Source organism: Trichomonas vaginalis, chromosome III (genome assembly GCF_026262505.1).
Source record: "Trichomonas vaginalis G3 chromosome III, whole genome shotgun sequence".
NCBI lineage: Eukaryota > Parabasalia > Trichomonadida > Trichomonadidae > Trichomonas > Trichomonas vaginalis.
This window is the reverse complement of record NC_067205.1, coordinates 11863105-11890255: the sequence shown is the minus strand read 5'-3', so window position 1 is coordinate 11890255 and position 27151 is coordinate 11863105. Positions and strand designations below refer to the sequence as shown.

The following is a 27151-nucleotide window of genomic DNA, read 5'->3' as shown; positions in this document are numbered from 1 at the left end:
CTTATTTATACAAAACCAACAGGAGAAAAGGTTTATTTAGACTTTTCATCACAATATGTTGCTGGAAGAAGAATTTATTCCGGAATAAATCAGACACAAATTGTAATGCATGAGAAATTAATTGTTGAGGAAAAGAAGAAATCAGATGCAATGTTAGCAAGTATTTTGCCACCAATGTTAGTTACTCGTGTTCAAGCAGGAGAAAAGAATATCTCTTTCGCTGTTCAATCAGTTACTGTTTTGTTCTTAGATGTTGTAGAATTTACTCCATGGTGTGGCTCTCATGATGCCCAATATGTAATGAGAATGCTCAATATCATGTACAAAGAATTTGATGTAATTACTAATGCTCATTTGAAAATGACAAAAATTAAATGCATTGGTGATTGCTATATGACAGCTGGAGGTATCTTTGATGAAATAAACCAACCAGCTGTTCATGCAAAAGAAGTTGTTGACTTCGGTTGCAAAGTCATCAAGAAACTTGAAGAAATTGATGAAAGGGAAAATGAAAAGCTTAGAATCAGAGTTGGTATTAACACTGGCGGTCCAATTGTTGCTGGTGTTATTGGAACAGAGAAACCAACTTTTGAAATCTTAGGTCCGGCTATTAACATTGCTCATGAAATGGAAAACAAAGGTGTTCCAATGAAAGTTCATATTTCACGTCCTGTCTATGAACTAGTTTATGGACAAAACTTTGAAATCAAAGAAAGAGGTGAAATTGATGTCAAAGGATGTAAGATGTTTACTTATTTAGTTGAACCATAAGAAATTTATAATTTATTTTTGTTTGTATTATGACACTTTAAAATACTTTCTATAAGTAACTTTTTGCAATATCAATTTTAACTCAAAATCTTACTATTAAAAATTGAGATTGTTATTACTTGTCTTAGAACACCAATAAGTATCGATTAATCCATATTATATCATTTCAACAAGGTATCTATACTCAAAATTACAAAAAATATATCTGATTAAGGGTGAATTTTTTGTCACTTTTAGTGTAATATACTCTTTTTTCCCTCCAAGTTTAGATTCACAGAGTTAACTTCAAAATATGCAACTCCATTATGATACAAAACACAAACCATTATAAGAGCTCTATAAAATGAATGGAATTATCTGTTGTCATAAAAAGATCACAATGGGAACCTCTCAAATCTATCATTTTCAAATAAAGTAACATTTAAATTAAAAATCCGGAAGGAACGAAAAATCGCAAAATTATTTTTTGGAATTTATCGAAAAATCAAATCATTTGATGGGCAAGGAATGCTTGAACTGTTAAGTGAAATTGTGAAATGTTATATGATAACTCTCATTTAAATTTTGTTAAATTTGATTCTTCTCGGGGTGGTTTTAAAAGATTTCTTATTGTGATACCAAAAATCATGAACTGATAACTCCTGGTCTAAAGAAAACACAATAATCTTTTGAGATTGAGGAAAATTGGGTGTACATCATTTGAAAATCAGCATAAATGAGATTTATTTTAGGCTTGATATCAGTTGTACATTATCATCGAAACCTCTATATTAATATAAATTAAAAACTGAAATTTACAAGATTGAGAGCTCATCTGAAAGAATAAATATTCAGAAAACTTTATTCCCTATTATAGAATTCTATTCTATATTTTTAACAATTTAAGAAATTTTTGTTTCTGAGGGTTTCAAAAATTTCATAACAAAAAGGTGCCATTTTATGAAATCCGATTTACATTTAGTTGATCAGATATATATAACTTAGTATGATAGTTAAAAATACAAAAAATACATTAAATGTCTTGACACCTTTATTTTTTTGAATAGAAAGCTGTAAAATTAAAAATTAGATAAAAAATTTAATTAATACCAGTTGTAGTTCTTGAAGATTTTCTATTCAATTGAATTTTCAATGGAAGGTTTTTGGTTTGAATATTGCAATAAAATATATTACCATATTCAATGTATTATAATATTTTTAAACCATCATTTGGAATTTTACAGCATATAAAATTGTTTAGCTGTCAAAACTCCTGTATAACTGAAATTAAGATTTACTGATATTTTTAATAAGCTATTAATTTTATTATAAAACATGTCTGCCAAACTCATCGGAAATCAAATTTGAAACAACTCTCAAATTCTAAAATAATCGTTAGGATTTGCAATTTCGTTAATGAATTCATCAGTTCAATCAAGCTTACCTTCATTTCAATATTCGATGACTGATTCTTCTTCGAAATATGATGGGTTGCTACCTCCAAGCAAGAAAAAAATCTACGTTATGCAAATCACAAACTTGCTAAATTACATGGATTCCATTCTTCCACCCTTTCTGGGATTGCACAAAGTCATGTCAGCAATAAGGGCTTTTCAACTATTTGGAATTCTTTTGTGCACAAATTCAAATTTATTATTTCCGAAAGGCACTGTACTTTATAAGTTTTTCAACTATTGTTCAATCTTATGGAACTTTGTTCCTATAGAATATCGCGATGTATCATCATTTTACATTGTTGTTATTTATTGTTTTGTAAATGTATCATTTGTCATATTTATTTCAGCAAGCTCATATTATTATCACAAAACAGGAACAATATCAACTACGATTGTATACATGATTCACTTCTACGTTTCAGTTGTTGGGTATATGATTCATGCTCCAGTGCTAGAGATATGTTTTGAGATTGTTGGTGGCATGATCAATGGCGATGAGTTGCATTTCGGTTTGGTTTACAACATTTTCAATATCATACTAACAGCAATCGGTTACTTTTCTTATTATTTTTTCTACAGAATCACATATTCTTATACATTTGTATTCAGACCAACTTCATTTCAATGTGTTAATGGTATGCAACAAATAATTACCATATATGTCTGCTATTTTCAGAGTTGTTTCATAGGATGTCTTAGTTATTTAAGTGTCACAGGTCAGATCATTGTATATTCACTGCAGACCATATTAGTTATATCAGCTATTTACAGCTTATTCTTGAAATTCTCATTTGTTAACTTATTTCATAATACTTTATTCCTAACATACATTACTTTCTCAACTTCATGAATGGTTGTGTGCGTAATCATGATTTTACTTGGATATTCGATGCCCGTTGCCGGACTTTTTATTTGGGTCTGTGCTTTATTCGTTTATTTCATAATCTGCCATTTTATTACGCAAAAAGTTTACAAAAACCGTTTATTATTTTTAGATATAATTTAATTTGAAGATCACATATGATTGATAATGGTGATAAAAGTGACAACTATTTATACACATCTGCATTGATCGGTTATCATTTTGGTCATCCAGCGGCAATGAGTTTTATAATTTTCAAACATTTGACAGAAAAGAATCCAAATTCAAGTTTGTATTGGGTTACGTATGGAAAATTCGTTTCAATCTATCCAGAACTATGTGATGTACATAACTACATTGTTCGCAAGATAATACAGAACAAAATAAAAGGAATTTCTGCAAGACAATGTTTGATGACATCAAAAATAATTTTCACAGAAAGAGAAACAAATTTGACATATGAAATAAAGAAGAAAATCAATCATGTAACAAAATCTGTTTTACAATGTAAGAGAAGATTAAGACAGATATGGGACCAAGTAATACAAAGCAACATAAGTGAAATGGATGGTTCAATTTCAAATGCATTTGAAACGATAAATAAAGTTGAAAGTGAATTCAATTTATTATTGACACAAATTCCTAACAATAGATTTCTTTACAGAACTTACTCAACTTATTTATATGAAGTAGCAAATGACATCAATAAATATATGCTGATTTCTGATCAAACGAAACTAATGATTCGAGGAATTCGTTTTCAGAATGATCATACACAAGAATTAGGATTATTAGCATTTCCTAACATGCCAAGATTCATTAATAATACTTCTAGTTTAGCAAAATCAAATGATAGTGAGAATGTTTCTTTTGTTGTTGAAGAGAATTACGATGATGAACAGATTGGTTTGAAAATTGAAGAAAACAATACAATTTCAGATATGATAGAAAAACTGAAATTCCCTTCATTGAAAATGATCAGAGTTTCTATGCTTGTTTTATTCATTTTCACTTTAGTTTTCAGTATTTTGTTCATTGTTCTTTTGCAAAACTACAAAGATGGTTTGAGAGAAATAGAGGAAATCTCAGAAGCAACATCATATACAAGATTCCATTTGACATTAGCAACTACAATCTCTCATTTCAATTTAATTTTTAATTTTTCGGGCTTCACTTTTAGATTTATTAATAATGAAAGTGATTCTGATTTACAGATCAAATATTCATTGAGTGAAGCACTAAGATACATCCAAATATTCAATGAATACAAAACTAAATACGAAGGAAATTATTACATTGATAATGTCAGAAATTTGTTGTTTGAAAGTAATTTTAATTTCACAACATTCCCTAAAAATATTCCGAGAGTTGAAGTTATGTCAGTGTCAGAAGGATTGGCGAAAATTGCCAGATATATGGTTGATGTTGTAGAGAACAAAACTTATTTATCTAATGAAATGAGATCGAGTTATTATAATATCTGGAATTTGACAAATCAAATTTCATTTGGAACCATGAATATAACAGGTTTTATTGATGAACGAGTTAATAATATGAAGAATATTTCATTGGGTGTGTTTTATTTGTTATTGATTGTTTTCTTTATTGTTTTCATTATATTAGGAAGTCTTTTTGTTTATTACCTGAAAAATGACAAAAAGAATGTTTACAAAACTTTATTGGTTTTGCCAAAAAATGTCGTTTCTCAAATTTCTGAAAGCTTGAGATCAGTCAAGAAAGAATCAAGTGCAAATACTACATCAACAAGTCATCTATCTAATGATGTTGAACATAATAGACAAGAAGAAAATCTTCTTAAAGTTTTGAACACTGCAAGTGATGAAGATTATCATTCGCATTAAAATTTCAACAAAAATTTTGTTTGTTCTTTTTGCTTTGTTGAGTGTTATGTCATTTTTACTTGCAAGAATGTATATTTCTCAAGGCCAAATTATAGATGAAAACTGCCAACATGTTGATAATTTAATGACATTAGGTTCGTTCATTAATTTATTGTTTTTGTTTACTAACGAAATTTATTCAACAGTTATGAAACGTCAATTTTTAATAACAAATAACTTGAAACTCACAATCACTAACGTTAACAGAGTCATTGATAACGTTACTGATTATTATACAGCATTAAGATTCGGATATGATTTAGGAAAACCTTTCCCTGACTTTCAAGGATTAATGAAGGTTGCATTGGAAAGATGTCATCGTGGAGAAATGCCAAAGACTTATTTAGAAACTTTTAATTGCATGGATGGGGATCAATTGATCAAATATGCTTCTCATTTCGTTCACTCTTGTGTTGATATTGATGTTAATGTTGCTCCTATTTTCCCTATCAATACAAATAGGTTAGAAGCCGGTAATATATTGTTTGTTTATAGATTGAATGATGAAGTATTATTCAGAGGAACTAAAGCATCAAGAACATCTATCGATGATTTATTACATTCAAGTTATCAAGTTTACTTGTCATCTATTATTGTTTTGTTGATTGTTATTTCATTTTTATATATGTTCGTTTTTATCATTTGTTCAAAGATCGAAAAGAAGTTGAAATTCACTTTGAAGTTGTTACTTTCTAGTGCCAAGACAGCTATTCAAAACAGTTTTGTCTTGAGTGTTTTGTCAGGACATTTTGCAAGATCAAGTGTGGATTCAAGTATGAGAGATGATGCGTTTTATGATAATTTGGTTGATAATTTACCCAATGTGATAATAGTTACTCAAAATAGCAAAATAATATCAGCTAATAAAGCTGCAAATGAATTGTTTAATGATGATAAACTCGTTGGACAAACAATTTCCGACTTATTTTCTTCATTTTCTCCTGAATCAGAAGCAAAAATGAAAAATTTATTCGACACAACAGTTAAAACCGCAATGGTTAATGTCAGAAACAACAATAATACCACTGACAAACAGTACTTACAGATAACTAGACTATCACACGTTAATAATGATAATATTTCAGTGTTCAGAATCACAAACAACACTCAGATTTATTTGTATAATAAATTGATTTTGGAAGAAAGATCAAAAAGTGACAAATTGCTATCGTCCATTCTTCCATCATCATTAGTTCCAAGGGTTCAATCAGGAGAAACAAATATCTCATTCTCTGTACCAACATGTGCTGTTTCTTTCATAGATATTGTCGAATTCACCCCATGGTGCTCAAGTAATTCCGCTCAAGTTGTTACCGGAGTTTTGAATGACATTTTCTCGAATTTCGATGCAATTGTAAAAGAATTACAATACATGGAAAGAATTAAATGCATTGGAGATTGTTATATGTCATACTGTGGTGTTTTCAGCGATGTTCCAAATGCTTTGACTTTCGCAAGAAATATTGTTGATTTTGGATTAAGAGCAATTGATGCTATTAAGAATATAAATGAAACGAGAGAAACTAATCTAAGAGTTAGAGTTGGAATACACATTGGTGGACCTGTTGTTGCTGGTGTTATTGGTGTTGGAAAACCAACATTTGAGATCTTTGGTCCTTCAATTTCTTTCGCTCAACAGATGGAACATTCTGGAGTGCCGATGAGAGTTCATGTGTCAAGAGCGATATATGAATTGATATATGGAGGAAATTACAAGATAGAAGAAAGAGGAGAAATTCAAATCAAGCAAGGAAAAGTTGTAACTTATCTTGTTGATAAGATTTAATAAATATTTTTGTGTTTATAGTCGTTTTAATATAACTGTATACATTTTTAAAATTTGGTTCTACTTACGAGTCAAAAATTTGCTTTATTTTCCAAAAGATTTTTATTCAATAGAGAGTTATTGCTTCAAATATATTAATTCTAGTGTGTCTTACAGACTAAATTAAATAAGGAATATATATGGCTGTTTTTTCTGATTTTTTCCTTTGAAATTTTGAAATACGATAAAGAATCATTAATTTTTCTGTAAACAAGGTGTCACTCATAGTTTGAGTATAAATTATAAAATTTAGTAATTTCTTTTAGATTTTATCACTTTATTCATACAATTTGACTTAAATATGATATGACATAGATGCATATACTTCATATATAAATAAAATACTTCTAATTTAGCACAAAAACAAGAAATTTCAGGTAAAAAAAAATTCAATTATTCCTTTGTAAGAATAAAGAAATGCTCAAAAATATATAATCAATAAAGTTTATTGATGATCATATCATAAAATTTTAAAAACAATAAAAATATTCAGAGTCTGTAAATTTACAATTCCACGAAAATTTAATATACAAATTAGGAACTACTAATAACTAAAAATGGAATGATCAAAAATTCGAAAAGTGCAATTATATGATTATTTTTTCAATGGATTTCAATTAGCGAATATTAAAATTGTTGGAAATAAGAAAATCATATTGTTGTAAATGTTAAATGAACGATCTACAAATATTCCATTGAATTTTCAATATGATTTATTTTTCTGAACTGTAAATTATTTGAAACAGAATTGAAAATATTTCATAACTGGTTTTAAAATAGAAATAATGACTTAAACGATATCTTGAGCTGCAATTTCTCAATTAAAATTATTAAAATTCAATCCGACAATGTCACATTTTTAAGATATTCTGATAGTTTTTTAAAAAATAATATTCCAGTCAATTTTTTCGCATTAGTATGATCCTTTGAAAATTTATTCAACTTTCAAAAATTGAAAGGTACTCAAAATTTTGTATTGAAAAAATATTAAATATGAATGCATCAAAGATCATAGACGATATAATTAGTACAAGAAAAATACGCAAAATCAAATATGTATCAAGCAAACAGATGACAGATAATCAAAAGATCCTCAATCGCTTAAGGTCAAACGGAATTAAATATGATTTAGTTATAGAGATGTTGGAATCCAATTATGGAGGAAAATTTACCATTAACTCTTTATTAATGTTCATAAAGAGCATTTCTAGTAAAATAAATAAAAGAATTGATCGATTAGCCTACCGAAATAAATCTGCGTTAATATGCTGGTGTGCAGAAAATTTGAATTCGATACTTCCATACTTGGGTAGCTTTAAACCTTTCTTAAGTAAAGAAAAAATGCAAAATGATAAAAATTCGATGAATTTTTATGAATTGCCGCAAGACAACGGTTTTGAAGTGGACCCATCTGATATTTATCAGTTATTAAATTTCCATTAATTAGTATTCATTATGTCTGTTTTCAATTGTTATTAAAAGTGACATATTTTTTCCGAATAATGCTCGACGAAAAGTGACTTTTTTTTTATAAAAATCCAATTCCCTGAATGTGAAATATAACTAGCGTTAAAATGAAATCAAATATGAATATATCTTTTATATAGCAATCTATATTCTGCAGTATAGTTTGTTTTCCATTGATTTTTTTTTTAAATTAAATCAAATTAATAAGTGTATTTATTATGTGAATTATATCCATCTGACTAGAATATTCAATATATTAGAGATTAAATTCGAAATTGCAAATTAATTAAATTGATTTTTTGATTTGAAAATTTTCCAGCTTTGTTTACCTCTAAAATATTGATTTATATATTAAATAGTGTCTTTTTATAGAAGAATTTCATTTCCTAAATTTTTTGAATTTTCTATAAATTTGTTGCTTTGAATTTATTTTACAACCATTCAAATTAATAAACGTTTTCCTTTTTATTGTTATAATTATTCAATCTGTTACTATGCTAGTATTTCATATTAAAAAATAAATATCCTATTCAAATTTTCAAAATTACTCAAATTTTAACAAACAGAACAGATGATGCTACCCCAAATTGTAGTTGTCCATAGATTGCCTCCAAAGAAAAGGATATCAACTTCATATGCGATAGAGAGAAAGAAAGTTGATGATCGCAGAAGAAAAGCCGGAAGATTGTATTTTTATATGGAAAAATTATTAAATTCAACTCCTGGAGTAAAGAATATGACTGATTTACGTAATTTAACAGCTTCCATAGCAAGCCTATTAAATCTCAAAATTGATCGTGCCGCAAAAAGATCTAAAGAGGCATTGACATGCTGGTTATGCGAAAACTGGGATAGGATACAAAATGAATATATTCCATCACCTCAAAATTTAACAAACCCGATAAAATTACAAAATTTAGAAAAATATCATAATGAAACACAGAACGAAAATGAAAAAGTTGCTGATATATTTGATATTAACGATGACTTATTCTCAAACTTATTGTTTGATTATAATAATGAAGAATTTATTGATCAATTCATTAATGAAGGTCTTTCCTTTATTTAAGAAGTATACAAATAGTCAACAAGCAAGAACAAGAAATCCTCTGTATTAGATAATACTTGAATAAATACTGATATTTTTCTAAGCTGACGTTTGCTTCAATAAAATGCATTTCCAAAGCTAAAAGTTTTTGTTTCGCCCCTTTCAGAATTTATTCTTGAAATCTTAAAAATATTTTTAAAATATGTCCAAATATACATTAAAATGTAGTTTAGAATTTCACTTATATATAGTTTAAACATATAAATAATCAATTTCTAAAAACAAACTAATACTTCATAAAATTTCCAATATGTGAACTTAAAAAGGTGATGCAGCACGAAATATTAATTAACACATTCAATGTATAGTATATTTATTACTGTGAAAACGGATTTTTTATAATTTGTTGTTAAAATAATGTTTTCAAATTTTTAATGATCCAACTACGCTAAAATAATGCTTGATATGAAATGTATCAAATCATGCATATATGATCAATCTCATTAAGTACTAAAAATTGAATAATATTAATATAAGATAGTATTTATAATTTTATCTCTATAATTATATTCTAAAGCTCTTCCATTACATGCATTTCATCATTTTCTTCTTCATTTTCATTTTTATTATCAGAAGAATCCACCTGATCATTCGCTTCCGGTTTGGAATTCTTCCAAATTTTATATAAAGGAAATGCGTCAACAGCGGCTAACAAAACAATACCAATACCGTATGTAATGGAGTAGCACCACATGATTCTAATTGGATTAGACTTATCCGTATAATACAAAATAAAAGCAAAAAGAATAATTGTAACTAAGTTATTAAACAATGATATAATAATTGATGTATAAGCCCATTGGATTGCTTGAAGGAAAGCTTGTCCAATGAACTTACCGAACATAGCAACGGACATACCGTTGATGATACTGATCGCTTCACTTGCATATTTCAAAAATTTGTCACTTTTTCCGAACAGTTTTGCCAACGGTCTTGGAATTGCCCAGGAAACTATTGTTGCGAACAATCCCCAAACAACAGATAACCATACAGCATGGAATGTAAGCCACAATATTCTTGAATTTTCATGTTTCTGATATGCAAAAGATGTTGCCGGAATCTGTGCTTGTGTAATTCCGGTGAAAATTGCAATAACAAGTGCTTGGTATCTGAAAGAACAGATGTAGCCACTCATAACTTCATTGTATGCTGGTTCTGCCATGTTAAGACATGCGTTTCCGATGATTTTTCGGACAATAATGGCAGGAATGATGGCGGAAAGCTGAGCAAGAAGTTGACTGAGACCAATCTTCATTGCAATGCCTAAATATGGCGATGGCTTTGGAATAAGCATCTTGAGAGTTGGCTTTGAAGTGAACTTTCCGCAGAAAATAGAACTGCAAAAGTAATTCCGGTGATTGATTCACTTAAAATTGTAGCTAAAAGCGCCAAGCATTCCGATCTTGCAGCAAATAAGAAAATAGGACCAAAGAAGCACATGTTAAGACCTAATGCTGAATAAGTAAAATTGACGACAACCAGTACGACCTTCAGCGATTAACAAACCAGTTTCAGCATATACATAACAGAGAAAAACGCACATGATGAAAGAGGACCAATATACTTGTATCCTAATTCAACAATTGGTTCTGAAGCTCCGAAATCTTGCAGCTGCTTTGAGGTTAGGTACTAGGATGGCAGGAATGACTATATACCGAAAAGTAAACTTAATCTGAATATATCTGCTGATAATTGATGAACTTCATTGTCTTTGTTTTGACCGAACAGCGCCGAAATTTCAGCGGATGCTGCTGTTGTAAGGAAGAATCCAAATGATCTACCCATAGAATCGAAAACTGCATACGTTGAGATGGCTGATAATCCTTCTTCACCGACAGCGAGAGAAATATAGAAAGTTGTAATAATACCATACGCGGCATTGATAATTTGACTAATAACAGGTCCGATGGCAAGACTAGTTATTGTTTTCAACGGGGGTCTACCACCTAATCTCCAAGTTTTATCTTTAGTAATCTTTACAGATACACTAAGTTCTTCATCCGAATCTTCGGATTTATTATTTTTAACGACTTCGGGAGTATCGTTACTACTAGTACTTTCAACCTTTTCACTCATTTATTTTTATAAAGCCATGAAAAAAATTTAAACTCCTCAAAATAATATGATAAAAAGTATGATTATATAATGAATATCTTATTAAAATTTAATGTTTCTATGAATTCAATATTTTGAATGCTTATTCTCGTGAATTCTTTTATCATTTCAATTGTGGTATATTTGATCGTTATGGTCCTTCATGCGTTTTATTCGTTACAATCAATTTCATTTCGCTATTCGCTTCATTAACTACTTATATCACTAAGTGGCCGACAGTAGTTTGCATGATATTGTCTGCAATTTGCTATGTTTGGAACGGAACAGTAGTTTTTGGTTGCGGTACATTTGTAAAACCTTTGTATCAAACATTAGTTCTCGCAGGTTCCATTATAGGCGTTGTTGTTTCCCTTGCTTCGATTGTTCCAATTGTTTTAGAAAAATCATGGCCAATTACGTTCTTTATTTTCTTTGGCGGCGTAACATTTGTTTCTCTTTTACTTTCAGAACTATTCATTAAGAGAAGAATTAGAAAGGATCTTGCAACTCTTGATGAATATGAAAGCACCGGCAATTTTGAAATCATTGGCTCAAAGAATAAATTCAGACAATCAGTATGCACAGGATTCACATATGGACATAAAGTTTGCTTAGACTTTTCAGTCTTTAAAGCAGCCGCTGAAAAGTGGTCGGATGATTTAGATGTTTGGGTTATTTATGCAAAATTTACAGCTTTATATCCAGAGATGTCAAGTACATTGCAATTCATTGGAAACATTCTGAAGAACATGGCAAAGAAGAATCAAGATGCAGAGTATTACCTCTCAAATATTGGTCAAATTATTAAAACAAGAGAAACAAAGTTCACTCCGCAATTGAAGTCTAAAATTGCCAAATTGCAAAAATTATTCGATAAATTGAAGAATAGACTGAGAAACATTTGGGATTTGGTATTACAAGGCAACACAACAGAATTAGATAGCGTTATTAGATCAACATATGAAAGCATTGAAACATCTGAGCTAGAAATCAATGAATTACTCATGTTGTATCCTAATAACAGATTTGTTGCGAGACAATATGCCAAATTCCAACCGGAACTTAAATCAGATGCTATCATGTTCAGAAAATGGAATGAAGATATCAAGTTGCTACAAAAAGGAATCCAAATTCATCCTGATACATTACATGAACTTGGATTTATTGCTTTTGATAATATTCCTGATCATTGCAATGAATCAATTTCAACACCAAAAGTTGCAACAACAGGAACTGAACAAAATACGATTGGCATGGATGAAATTAATGCTTATGATGAAGACTTGGATTATCAGCAAATTGCAAACATTAAGTCTATGATTGATAATAACAAGATCCCTGCAATCCAATACATGTACAACTCAACAATTTTTGCCTTTATTTGCATTATTTTCGTTCCTTTCCTTGTATTATTAGGATTCTTCTTTTATTTAGATAGTACAATTACTTATCCATTATCTCTTATGTATGGAATTTCATATATGAGAAACTTAATCAACATGTTACCACCAATGTTAACAAAGTTTTTAATGAAAATGATTGATGATCCGAAGATCCCTGGAACAAAATGTATGACATTGATTGAATTGAATGATGATTTCCCAATGAATGCCTTTGGTGGATCAAAAGATTCTAAAATGATCATTCAATTTTTAAACATGCAAGTTGCAGATGCTAACTCAATCATAACTCCATTAAGAAATTTCGAAATTGGCAATAAATATATGGAGAAAGTAAGGGATCTCGTTTTTGCACATTCTCACGAATTCTACTTCTACATGAATAACACATATCGTGAGGTATCAATTGCAAATATTGGACAGATTGCATATATGGTAACAAACCATATTTCCAAAGTAATTGGTCTCTCTTCTTTTGATAATACAGTTCCAAAAGGATTAGATACAATTACAGCAAAGAACAACAACGCTGGATCAACAGAATCTCTTACAGAAGCTGTTGAAAACATTATTTCCTATATGACAGATGTTTCAACAAGAAATCATCGAATTCTTATTTATTTAAGAGTTGCTTTGATTATTCTTGTTTTTATCATTTACTTGATCATTGTTACAACTCAAATAAGAAAATTAAGAAATGATAAAATTGTAATATATGGATTACTTTCAAGCTTACACAAGACAGTCATTTCAAATATTTCCTATTCATTCACAAAGTTACAAAGAGAAGCAACAGCAACTACACAATCATTAGGAAGTATCGCTGAGATTGAACACAACAGACAGGAAGAAAGCATCATTAAACTCTTCTCTTCTATTAATGATGAACAATCAAAAGCATCAGTTGAAATGTACAATTTATTCAACTTTCTGTTTATTGCAGTAGCTGGAATTATTGGTTTTTATTTCATCATTGAAAGTTACTTGGATGCTTCAACAGAAGTTGTTAATAATTGCTATCATATCGACTATATGTATGGAAGTATTGCTCATATTTACAAGGTAATGTCAAATGTTTTTGATCTTGTTTGGGAACATTATGATAGTTCATTCCAAAATATTTGTGTCAATGAAACAGTTTCTTTACAAGAAATCAATGCAAGTTTACCTATTGTTGCAAATTACTTCCAATTGTTAACTTTAGGCGGTCCAAATCAGATTCCATTTTCAGGAATGCAAGAATCTGTTGACGATGCATCACAAACCATCAAATGCGGAAATATCTTAACTCCTCCAAAGATCATCCCAACAAGTGCTCATTGCTTCTCAGCTGGAGGTCAATTCTACCTCATGAACATGTTGATGAGAAGATTCTATGGAATGATGACAGCTGAAAATCCAGTTTATGCCCTTCCAAAAGGTGATGGAATAACATATACATGGCAAATCGGCGCAATAGAGTTATATGAAGCCTTCTTTTATAGAACAGGAATGAATCTTGTATCAACAATTAAGGCAAGTGTTAATTCAGAGTTCAAACCTTTAACTGAATATTGTTTCATTTTCATGATTATTGCAGCAATATTCTCAATTAATGTTTTGAGATTAACAAGAAAAGAAGAAATTCTACTTAAGTTTACGATGAACTGCTTATTGAAGTGCAATTCACAAATTTTATTATCAAATTCTCATATTATTGATGTTTTAGGCGGTAACTACGAGAATGTTGTTGATGAAACAATAGACAGAACACAATCATTCCATAATGAAGTTGTCAATAAATTGGATGATATTATCATTGTTTGCAGAGAAGAAAATAATAATGTTATCAATGTTAATACATCATTTGAAGAGATGTTTAGAATCAAGCAAGAAGAGATTGAAAACAAAGATGTTAAGACTTTCTTCATGGATGGAAAATTCACATCTGATGATAAAATTGAAAAGGTTATTTTATCAGGTGGTCGACTTATTTATACAAAACCAACAGGAGAAAAGGTTTATTTAGACTTTTCATCACAATATGTTGCTGGAAGAAGAATTTATTCCGGAATAAATCAGACACAAATTGTAATGCATGAGAAATTAATTGTTGAGGAAAAGAAGAAATCAGATGCAATGTTAGCAAGTATTTTGCCACCAATGTTAGTTACTCGTGTTCAAGCAGGAGAAAAGAATATCTCTTTCGCTGTTCAATCAGTTACTGTTTTGTTCTTAGATGTTGTAGAATTTACTCCATGGTGTGGCTCTCATGATGCCCAATATGTAATGAGAATGCTCAATATCATGTACAAAGAATTTGATGTAATTACTAATGCTCATTTGAAAATGACAAAAATTAAATGCATTGGTGATTGCTATATGACAGCTGGAGGTATCTTTGATGAAATAAACCAACCAGCTGTTCATGCAAAAGAAGTTGTTGACTTCGGTTGCAAAGTCATCAAGAAACTTGAAGAAATTGATGAAAGGGAAAATGAAAAGCTTAGAATCAGAGTTGGTATTAACACTGGCGGTCCAATTGTTGCTGGTGTTATTGGAACAGAGAAACCAACTTTTGAAATCTTAGGTCCGGCTATTAACATTGCTCATGAAATGGAAAACAAAGGTGTTCCAATGAAAGTTCATATTTCACGTCCTGTCTATGAACTAGTTTATGGACAAAACTTTGAAATCAAAGAAAGAGGTGAAATTGATGTCAAAGGATGTAAGATGTTTACTTATTTAGTTGAACCATAAGAAATTTATAATTTATTTTTGTTTGTATTATGACACTTTAAAATACTTTCTATAAGTAACTTTTTGCAATATCAATTTTAACTCAAAATCTTACTATTAAAAATTGAGATTGTTATTACTTGTCTTAGAACACCAATAAGTATCGATTAATCCATATTATATCATTTCAACAAGGTATCTATACTCAAAATTACAAAAAATATATCTGATTAAGGGTGAATTTTTTGTCACTTTTAGTGTAATATACTCTTTTTTCCCTCCAAGTTTAGATTCACAGAGTTAACTTCAAAATATGCAACTCCATTATGATACAAAACACAAACCATTATAAGAGCTCTATAAAATGAATGGAATTATCTGTTGTCATAAAAAGATCACAATGGGAACCTCTCAAATCTATCATTTTCAAATAAAGTAACATTTAAATTAAAAATCCGGAAGGAACGAAAAATCGCAAAATTATTTTTTTGGAATTTATCGAAAAATCAAATCATTTGATGGGCAAGGAATGCTTGAACTGTTAAGTGAAATTGTGAAATGTTATATGATAACTCTCATTTAAATTTTGTTAAATTTGATTCTTCTCGGGGTGGTTTTAAAAGATTTCTTATTGTGATACCAAAAATCATGAACTGATAACTCCTGGTCTAAAGAAAACACAATAATCTTTTGAGATTGAGGAAAATTGGGTGTACATCATTTGAAAATCAGCATAAATGAGATTTATTTTAGGCTTGATATCAGTTGTACATTATCATCGAAACCTCTATATTAATATAAATTAAAAACTGAAATTTACAAGATTGAGAGCTCATCTGAAAGAATAAATATTCAAAACTTTATTCCCTATTATAGAATTCTATTCTATATTTTTAACAATTTAAGAAATTTTTGTTTCTGAGGGTTTCAAAAATTTCATAACAAAAAGGTGCCATTTTATGAAATCCGATTTACATTTAGTTGATCAGATATATATAACTTAGTATGATAGTTAAAAATACAAAAAATACATTAAATGTCTTGACACCTTTATTTTTTTGAATAGAAAGCTGTAAAATTAAAAATTAGATAAAAAATTTAATTAATACCAGTTGTAGTTCTTGAAGATTTTCTATTCAATTGAATTTTCAATGGAAGGTTTTTGGTTTGAATATTGCAATAAAATATATTACCATATTCAATGTATTATAATATTTTTAAACCATCATTTGGAATTTTACAGCATATAAAATTGTTTAGCTGTCAAAACTCCTGTATAACTGAAATTAAGATTTACTGATATTTTTAATAAGCTATTAATTTTATTATAAAACATGTCTGCCAAACTCATCGGAAATCAAATTTGAAACAACTCTCAAATTCTAAAATAATCGTTAGGATTTGCAATTTCGTTAATGAATTCATCAGTTCAATCAAGCTTACCTTCATTTCAATATTCGATGACTGATTCTTCTTCGAAATATGATGGGTTGCTACCTCCAAGCAAGAAAAAAATCTACGTTATGCAAATCACAAACTTGCTAAATTACATGGATTCCATTCTTCCACCCTTTCTGGGATTGCACAAAGTCATGTCAGCAATAAGGGCTTTTCAACTATTTGGAATTCTTTTGTGCACAAATTCAAATTTATTATTTCCGAAAGGCACTGTACTTTATAAGTTTTTTCAACTATTGTTCAATCTTATGGAACTTTGTTCCTATAGAATATCGCGATGTATCATCATTTTACATTGTTGTTATTTATTGTTTTGTAAATGTATCATTTGTCATATTTATTTCAGCAAGCTCATATTATTATCACAAAACAGGAACAATATCAACTACGATTGTATACATGATTCACTTCTACGTTTCAGTTGTTGGGTATATGATTCATGCTCCAGTGCTAGAGATATGTTTTGAGATTGTTGGTGGCATGATCAATGGCGATGAGTTGCATTTCGGTTTGGTTTACAACATTTTCAATATCATACTAACAGCAATCGGTTACTTTTCTTATTATTTTTTCTACAGAATCACATATTCTTATACATTTGTATTCAGACCAACTTCATTTCAATGTGTTAATGGTATGCAACAAATAATTACCATATATGTCTGCTATTTTCAGAGTTGTTTCATAGGATGTCTTAGTTATTTAAGTGTCACAGGTCAGATCATTGTATATTCACTGCAGACCATATTAGTTATATCAGCTATTTACAGCTTATTCTTGAAATTCTCATTTGTTAACTTATTTCATAATACTTTATTCCTAACATACATTACTTTCTCAACTTCATGGATGGTTGTGTGCGTAATCATGATTTTACTTGGATATTCGATGCCCGTTGCCGGACTTTTTATTTGGGTCTGTGTTTTATTCGTTTATTTCATAATCTGCCATTTTATTACGCAAAAAGTTTACAAAAACCGTTTATTATTTTTAGATAATTTATTTGAAGATCCACATATGATTGATAATGGTGATAAAAGTGACAACTATTTATACACATCTGCATTGATCGGTTATCATTTTGGTCATCCAGCGGCAATGAGTTTTATAATTTTCAAACATTTGACAGAAAAGAATCCAAATTCAAGTTTGTATTGGGTTACGTATGGAAAATTCGTTTCAATCTATCCAGAACTATGTGATGTACATAACTACATTGTTCGCAAGATAATACAGAACAAAATAAAAGGAATTTCTGCAAGACAATGTTTGATGACATCAAAAATAATTTTCACAGAAAGAGAAACAAATTTGACATATGAAATAAAGAAGAAAATCAATCATGTAACAAAATCTGTTTTACAATGTAAGAGAAGATTAAGACAGATATGGGACCAAGTAATACAAAGCAACATAAGTGAAATGGATGGTTCAATTTCAAATGCATTTGAAACGATAAATAAAGTTGAAAGTGAATTCAATTTATTATTGACACAAATTCCTAACAATAGATTTCTTTACAGAACTTACTCAACTTATTTATATGAAGTAGCAAATGACATCAATAAATATATGCTGATTTCTGATCAAACGAAACTAATGATTCGAGGAATTCGTTTTCAGAATGATCATACACAAGAATTAGGATTATTAGCATTTCCTAACATGCCAAGATTCATTAATAATACTTCTAGTTTAGCAAAATCAAATGATAGTGAGAATGTTTCTTTTGTTGTTGAAGAGAATTACGATGATGAACAGATTGGTTTGAAAATTGAAGAAAACAATACAATTTCAGATATGATAGAAAAACTGAAATTCCCTTCATTGAAAATGATCAGAGTTTCTATGCTTGTTTTATTCATTTTCACTTTAGTTTTCAGTATTTTGTTCATTGTTCTTTTGCAAAACTACAAAGATGGTTTGAGAGAAATAGAGGAAATCTCAGAAGCAACATCATATACAAGATTCCATTTGACATTAGCAACTACAATCTCTCATTTCAATTTAATTTTTAATTTTTCGGGCTTCACTTTTAGATTTATTAATAATGAAAGTGATTCTGATTTACAGATCAAATATTCATTGAGTGAAGCACTAAGATACATCCAAATATTCAATGAATACAAAACTAAATACGAAGGAAATTATTACATTGATAATGTCAGAAATTTGTTGTTTGAAAGTAATTTTAATTTCACAACATTCCCTAAAAATATTCCGAGAGTTGAAGTTATGTCAGTGTCAGAAGGATTGGCGAAAATTGCCAGATATATGGTTGATGTTGTAGAGAACAAAACTTATTTATCTAATGAAATGAGATCGAGTTATTATAATATCTGGAATTTGACAAATCAAATTTCATTTGGAACCATGAATATAACAGGTTTTATTGATGAACGAGTTAATAATATGAAGAATATTTCATTGGGTGTGTTTTATTTGTTATTGATTGTTTTCTTTATTGTTTTCATTATATTAGGAAGTCTTTTTGTTTATTACCTGAAAAATGACAAAAAGAATGTTTACAAAACTTTATTGGTTTTGCCAAAAAATGTCGTTTCTCAAATTTCTGAAAGCTTGAGATCAGTCAAGAAAGAATCAAGTGCAAATACTACATCAACAAGTCATCTATCTAATGATGTTGAACATAATAGACAAGAAGAAAATCTTCTTAAAGTTTTGAACACTGCAAGTGATGAAGATTATCATTCGCATTAAAATTTCAACAAAAATTTTGTTTGTTCTTTTTGCTTTGTTGAGTGTTATGTCATTTTTACTTGCAAGAATGTATATTTCTCAAGGCCAAATTATAGATGAAAACTGCCAACATGTTGATAATTTAATGACATTAGGTTCGTTCATTAATTTATTGTTTTTGTTTACTAACGAAATTTATTCAACAGTTATGAAACGTCAATTTTTAATAACAAATAACTTGAAACTCACAATCACTAACGTTAACAGAGTCATTGATAACGTTACTGATTATTATACAGCATTAAGATTCGGATATGATTTAGGAAAACCTTTCCCTGACTTTCAAGGATTAATGAAGGTTGCATTGGAAAGATGTCATCGTGGAGAAATGCCAAAGACTTATTTAGAAACTTTTAATTGCATGGATGGGGATCAATTGATCAAATATGCTTCTCATTTCGTTCACTCTTGTGTTGATATTGATGTTAATGTTGCTCCTATTTTCCCTATCAATACAAATAGGTTAGAAGCCGGTAATATATTGTTTGTTTATAGATTGAATGATGAAGTATTATTCAGAGGAACTAAAGCATCAAGAACATCTATCGATGATTTATTACATTCAAGTTATCAAGTTTACTTGTCATCTATTATTGTTTTGTTGATTGTTATTTCATTTTTATATATGTTCGTTTTTATCATTTGTTCAAAGATCGAAAAGAAGTTGAAATTCACTTTGAAGTTGTTACTTTCTAGTGCCAAGACAGCTATTCAAAACAGTTTTGTCTTGAGTGTTTTGTCAGGACATTTTGCAAGATCAAGTGTGGATTCAAGTATGAGAGATGATGCGTTTTATGATAATTTGGTTGATAATTTACCCAATGTGATAATAGTTACTCAAAATAGCAAAATAATATCAGCTAATAAAGCTGCAAATGAATTGTTTAATGATGATAAACTCGTTGGACAAACAATTTCCGACTTATTTTCTTCATTTTCTCCTGAATCAGAAGCAAAAATGAAAAATTTATTCGACACAACAGTTAAAACCGCAATGGTTAATGTCAGAAACAACAATAATACCACTGACAAACAGTACTTACAGATAACTAGACTATCACACGTTAATAATGATAATATTTCAGTGTTCAGAATCACAAACAACACTCAGATTTATTTGTATAATAAATTGATTTTGGAAGAAAGATCAAAAAGTGACAAATTGCTATCGTCCATTCTTCCATCATCATTAGTTCCAAGGGTTCAATCAGGAGAAACAAATATCTCATTCTCTGTACCAACATGTGCTGTTTCTTTCATAGATATTGTCGAATTCACCCCATGGTGCTCAAGTAATTCCGCTCAAGTTGTTACCGGAGTTTTGAATGACATTTTCTCGAATTTCGATGCAATTGTAAAAGAATTACAATACATGGAAAGAATTAAATGCATTGGAGATTGTTATATGTCATACTGTGGTGTTTTCAGCGATGTTCCAAATGCTTTGACTTTCGCAAGAAATATTGTTGATTTTGGATTAAGAGCAATTGATGCTATTAAGAATATAAATGAAACGAGAGAAACTAATCTAAGAGTTAGAGTTGGAATACACATTGGTGGACCTGTTGTTGCTGGTGTTATTGGTGTTGGAAAACCAACATTTGAGATCTTTGGTCCTTCAATTTCTTTCGCTCAACAGATGGAACATTCTGGAGTGCCGATGAGAGTTCATGTGTCAAGAGCGATATATGAATTGATATATGGAGGAAATTACAAGATAGAAGAAAGAGGAGAAATTCAAATCAAGCAAGGAAAAGTTGTAACTTATCTTGTTGATAAGATTTAATAAATATTTTTGTGTTTATAGTCGTTTTAATATAACTGTATACATTTTTAAAATTTGGTTCTACTTACGAGTCAAAAATTTGCTTTATTTTCCAAAAGATTTTTATTCAATAGAGAGTTATTGCTTCAAATATATTAATTCTAGTGTGTCTTACAGACTAAATTAAATAAGGAATATATATGGCTGTTTTTTCTGATTTTTTCCTTTGAAATTTTGAAATACGATAAAGAATCATTAATTTTTCTGTAAACAAGGTGTCACTCATAGTTTGAGTATAAATTATAAAATTTAGTAATTTCTTTTAGATTTTATCACTTTATTCATACAATTTGACTTAAATATGATATGACATAGATGCATATACTTCATATATAAATAAAATACTTCTAATTTAGCACAAAAACAAGAAATTTCAGGTAAAAAAAAATTCAATTATTCCTTTGTAAGAATAAAGAAATGCTCAAAAATATATAATCAATAAAGTTTATTGATGATCATATCATAAAATTTTAAAAACAATAAAAATATTCAGAGTCTGTAAATTTACAATTCCACGAAAATTTAATATACAAATTAGGAACTACTAATAACTAAAAATGGAATGATCAAAAATTCGAAAAGTGCAATTATATGATTATTTTTTCAATGGATTTCAATTAGCGAATATTAAAATTGTTGGAAATAAGAAAATCATATTGTTGTAAATGTTAAATGAACGATCTACAAATATTCCATTGAATTTTCAATATGATTTATTTTTCTGAACTGTAAATTATTTGAAACAGAATTGAAAATATTTCATAACTGGTTTTAAAATAGAAATAATGACTTAAACTATATCTTGAGCTGCAATTTCTCAATTAAAATTATTAAAATTCAATCCGACAATGTCACATTTTTAAGATATTCTGATAGTTTTTTTTTAAATAATATTCCAGTCAATTTTTTCGCATTAGTATGATCCTTTGAAAATTTATTCAACTTTCAAAAATTGAAAGGTACTCAAAATTTTGTATTGAAAAAATATTAAATATGAATGCATCAAAGATCATAGACGATATAATTAGTACAAGAAAAATACGCAAAATCAAATATGTATCAAGCAAACAGATGACAGATAATCAAAAGATCCTCAATCGCTTAAGGTCAAACGGAATTAAATATGATTTAGTTATAGAGATGTTGGAATCCAATTATGGAGGAAAATTTACCATTAACTCTTTATTAATGTTCATAAAGAGCATTTCTAGTAAAATAAATAAAAGAATTGATCGATTAGCCTACCGAAATAAATCTGCGTTAATATGCTGGTGTGCAGAAAATTTGAATTCGATACTTCCATACTTGGGTAGCTTTTTTCTTAAGTAAAGAAAAAATGCAAAATGATAAAAATTCGATGAATTTTTATGAATTGCCGCAAGACAACGGTTTTGAAGTGGACCCATCTGATATTTATCAGTTATTAAATTTCCATTAATTAGTATTCATTATGTCTGTTTTCAATTGTTATTAAAAGTGACATATTTTTTCCGAATAATGCTCGACGAAAAGTGACTTTTTTTTTATAAAAATCCAATTCCCTGAATGTGAAATATAACTAGCGTTAAAATGAAATCAAATATGAATATATCTTTTATATAGCAATCTATATTCTGCAGTATAGTTTGTTTTCCATTGATTTTTTTTTAAATTAAATCAAATTAATAAGTGTATTTATTATGTGAATTATATCCATCTGACTAGAATATTCAATATATTAGAGATTAAATTCGAAATTGCAAATTAATTAAATTGATTTTTTGATTTGAAAATTTTCCAGCTTTGTTTACCTCTAAAATATTGATTTATATATTAAATAGTGTCTTTTTATAGAAGAATTTCATTTCCTAAATTTTTTGAATTTTCTATAAATTTGTTGCTTTGAATTTATTTTACAACCATTCAAATTAATAAACGTTTTCCTTTTTATTGTTATAATTATTCAATCTGTTACTATGCTAGTATTTCATATTAAAAAATAAATATCCTATTCAAATTTTCAAAATTACTCAAATTTTAACAAACAGAACAGATGATGCTACCCCAAATTGTAGTTGTCCATAGATTGCCTCCAAAGAAAAGGATATCAACTTCATATGCGATAGAGAGAAAGAAAGTTGATGATCGCAGAAGAAAAGCCGGAAGATTGTATTTTTATATGGAAAAATTATTAAATTCAACTCCTGGAGTAAAGAATATGACTGATTTACGTAATTTAACAGCTTCCATAGCAAGCCTATTAAATCTCAAAATTGATCGTGCCGCAAAAAGATCTAAAGAGGCATTGACATGCTGGTTATGCGAAAACTGGGATAGGATACAAAATGAATATATTCCATCACCTCAAAATTTAACAAACCCGATAAAATTACAAAATTTAGAAAAATATCATAATGAAACACAGAACGAAAATGAAAAAGTTGCTGATATATTTGATATTAACGATGACTTATTCTCAAACTTATTGTTTGATTATAATAATGAAGAATTTATTGATCAATTCATTAATGAAGGTCTTTCCTTTATTTAAGAAGTATACAAATAGTCAACAAGCAAGAACAAGAAATCCTCTGTATTAGATAATACTTGAATAAATACTGATATTTTTCTAAGCTGACGTTTGCTTCAATAAAATGCATTTCCAAAGCTAAAAGTTTTTGTTTCGCCCCTTTCAGAATTTATTCTTGAAATCTTAAAAATATTTTTAAAATATGTCCAAATATACATTAAAATGTAGTTTAGAATTTCACTTATATATAGTTTAAACATATAAATAATCAATTTCTAAAAACAAACTAATACTTCATAAAATTTCCAATATGTGAACTTAAAAAGGTGATGCAGCACGAAATATTAATTAACACATTCAATGTATAGTATATTTATTACTGTGAAAACGGATTTTTTTAATTTGTTGTTAAAATAATGTTTTCAAATTTTTAATGATCCAACTACGCTAAAATAATGCTTGATATGAAATGTATCAAATCATGCATATATGATCAATCTCATTAAGTACTAAAAATTGAATAATATTAATATAAGATAGTATTTATAATTTTATCTCTATAATTATATTCTAAAGCTCTTCCATTACATGCATTTCATCATTTTCTTCTTCATTTTCATTTTTATTATCAGAAGAATCCACCTGATCATTCGCTTCCGGTTTGGAATTCTTCCAAATTTATATAAAGGAAATGCGTCAACAGCGGCTAACAAAACAATACCAATACCGTATGTAATGGAGTAGCACCACATGATTCTAATTGGATTAGACTTATCCGTATAATACAAAATAAAAGCAAAAAGAATAATTGTAACTAAGTTATTAAACAATGATATAATAATTGATGTATAAGCCATTGGATTGCTTGAAGGAAAGCTTGTCCAATGAACTTACCGAACATAGCAACGGACATACCGTTGATGATACTGATCGCTTCACTTGCATATTTCAAAAATTTGTCACTTTTTCCGAACAGTTTTGCCAACGGTCTTGGAATTGCCCAGGAAACTATTGTTGCGAACAATCCCCAAACAACAGATAACCATACAGCATGGAATGTAAGCCACAATATTCTTGAATTTTCATGTTTCTGATATGCAAAAGATGTTGCCGGAATCTGTGCTTGTGTAATTCCGGTGAAAATTGCAATAACAAGTGCTTGGTATCTGAAAGAACAGATGTAGCCACTCATAACTTCATTGTATGCTGGTTCTGCCATGTTAAGACATGCGTTTCCGATGATTTTTCGGACAATAATGGCAGGAATGATGGCGGAAAGCTGAGCAAGAAGTTGACTGAGACCAATCTTCATTGCAATGCCTAAATATGGCGATGGCTTTGAGATAAGCATCTTGAGAGTTGGCTTTGAAGTGAACTTTCCGCAGAAAAATAGAACTGCAAAAGTAATTCCGGTGATTGATTCACTTAAAATTGTAGCTAAACCAGCGCCAAGCATTCCGATCTTTGCAGCAAATAAGAAAATAGGACCAAAGAAGCACATGTTAAGACCTAATGCTGCAATAAGTAAAATTGACGACAAACCAGTACGACCTTCAGCGATTAACAAACCAGTTTCAGCAATATACATAACAGAGAAAAACGCACATGATGAAAGAGGACCAATATACTTGTATCCTAATTCAACAATTGGTTCTGAAGCTCCGAACCATCTTGCAGCTGCTTTGAGGTTAGGTACTAGGATGGCAGGAATGACTATACCGAAAAGTAAACTTAATCTGAATATATCTGCTGATAATTGATGAACTTCATTGTCTTTGTTTTGACCGAACAGCGCCGAAATTTCAGCGGATGCTGCTGTTGTAAGGAAGAATCCAAATGATCTACCCATAGAATCGAAAACTGCATACGTTGAGATGGCTGATAATCCTTCTTCACCGACAGCGAGAGAAATATAGAAAGTTGTAATAATACCATACGCGGCATTGATAATTTGACTAATAACAGGTCCGATGGCAAGACTAGTTATTGTTTTCAACGGGGGTCTACCACCTAATCTCCAAGTTTTATCTTTAGTAATCTTTACAGATACACTAAGTTCTTCATCCGAATCTTCGGATTTATTATTTTTAACGACTTCGGGAGTATCGTTACTACTAGTACTTTCAACCTTTTCACTCATTTATTTTTATAAAGCCATGAAAAAAATTTAAACTCCTCAAAATAATATGATAAAAAGTATGATTATATAATGAATATCTTATTAAAATTTAATGTTTCTATGAATTCAATATTTTGAATGCTTATTCTCGTGAATTCTTTTATCATTTCAATTGTGGTATATTTGATCGTTATGGTCCTTATCGCAATCATAATTATAGAAAAATATCTATCCTTATTTTAATCTACGTAAATGTTCGTATCAATGGCTTAAATTTTTATGATAATTCTCCATTCAAAAAATAATTATTTCAAAAAGGAATTTTAAATTTTAAATCACTATATTATTAGTGATTATAAACTTGATTTCGTAAAAATTTTTAAAAAGTGTCAATTTCAAATTTTGATCAACTTTAATTAATTGCTGAAATACTTGATATCTAATATTCATTCACAAATATTATGTTATAGTACATGAAATGTGTTGCAGTCGATATAGAATTATTAAATAGATCAGTCTATTTCATTATTTTTAATCATATTCAATCAGATTGCAATCAGATATATATATTTTCTATTACATTAGACTTACTTTTTAAATTAAGGTCAGCGTCTTTAAATAGAATTAAATAATCAAATTTATTTATCTCATATGAAATTATTCGAACTATTGATATTTACGCCTGGTAACTATCTATTTGCTCTCTCTAAAGTATATCAAAAGCTTTCTGAAAGTGAAGTTGGCAGACTTAATTTAAGAATTTCCGGTATCCAGTTAGGAATCCATCTTTTTAAAGGTCATTTAACCACTGAATCAAAAGCAACATCTAAGCAAAATGGTGCGATTCCGCCCTATTCTTGTGTGGACTCGGAGTTCTTTGCTGCTAGAATGAAGACTA

General features: G+C 29.1%; 6 protein-coding genes and 2 pseudogenes across 8 annotated transcripts; 6 read left to right on the top strand and 2 right to left on the bottom strand.

The window, feature by feature from the left end:
• Positions 1 to 4998: 4998 nt before the first annotated feature.
• On the top strand, positions 4999 to 6756 carry TVAGG3_0685360 (guanylate cyclase protein; the record flags this gene model as incomplete). Its single annotated transcript, XM_051242826.1, has 1 exon — positions 4999 to 6756. The coding sequence occupies one exon, from the start codon at positions 4999 to 5001 to the stop codon at positions 6754 to 6756; it is 1758 nt and encodes a 585-aa protein (XP_051089413.1).
• A 2053-nt stretch (positions 6757 to 8809) lies between these two features.
• Positions 8810 to 9494, top strand: TVAGG3_0685350 (uncharacterized protein; the record flags this gene model as incomplete). Its single annotated transcript, XM_001300180.2, has 1 exon — positions 8834 to 9331. One exon carries the CDS (start codon positions 8834 to 8836, stop codon positions 9329 to 9331), a length of 498 nt encoding a protein of 165 aa, XP_001300181.1.
• Positions 9495 to 9881: 387 nt separating this feature from the next.
• On the bottom strand, positions 9882 to 11446 carry TVAGG3_0685340 (annotated as a pseudogene). Its single transcript has one exon. A coding segment is annotated over exon 1 (1565 nt).
• Positions 11447 to 11712: 266 nt separating this feature from the next.
• TVAGG3_0685330 (guanylate cyclase protein) lies at positions 11713 to 15603 on the top strand (the record flags this gene model as incomplete). The annotated part of the gene is made up of 1 exon (XM_001302961.2): positions 11713 to 15603. One exon carries the CDS (start codon positions 11713 to 11715, stop codon positions 15601 to 15603), a length of 3891 nt encoding a protein of 1296 aa, XP_001302962.1.
• Positions 15604 to 18612: 3009 nt separating this feature from the next.
• On the top strand, positions 18613 to 19761 carry TVAGG3_0685320 (guanylate cyclase protein; the record flags this gene model as incomplete). The annotated part of the gene is made up of 1 exon (XM_001300182.1): positions 18613 to 19761. The coding sequence occupies one exon, from the start codon at positions 18613 to 18615 to the stop codon at positions 19759 to 19761; it is 1149 nt and encodes a 382-aa protein (XP_001300183.1).
• A 67-nt stretch (positions 19762 to 19828) lies between these two features.
• Positions 19829 to 21586, top strand: TVAGG3_0685310 (guanylate cyclase protein; the record flags this gene model as incomplete). The annotated part of the gene is made up of 1 exon (XM_001300181.2): positions 19829 to 21586. The coding sequence occupies one exon, from the start codon at positions 19829 to 19831 to the stop codon at positions 21584 to 21586; it is 1758 nt and encodes a 585-aa protein (XP_001300182.2).
• A 2047-nt stretch (positions 21587 to 23633) lies between these two features.
• Positions 23634 to 24471, top strand: TVAGG3_0685300 (uncharacterized protein; the record flags this gene model as incomplete). The annotated part of the gene is made up of 1 exon (XM_051242825.1): positions 23658 to 24155. The coding sequence occupies one exon, from the start codon at positions 23658 to 23660 to the stop codon at positions 24153 to 24155; it is 498 nt and encodes a 165-aa protein (XP_051089412.1).
• A 212-nt stretch (positions 24472 to 24683) lies between these two features.
• TVAGG3_0685290 lies at positions 24684 to 26310 on the bottom strand (annotated as a pseudogene). The gene has a single exon: positions 24705 to 26274. A coding segment is annotated over exon 1 (1570 nt).
• Between the last annotated feature and the right edge of the window lie 841 nt (positions 26311 to 27151).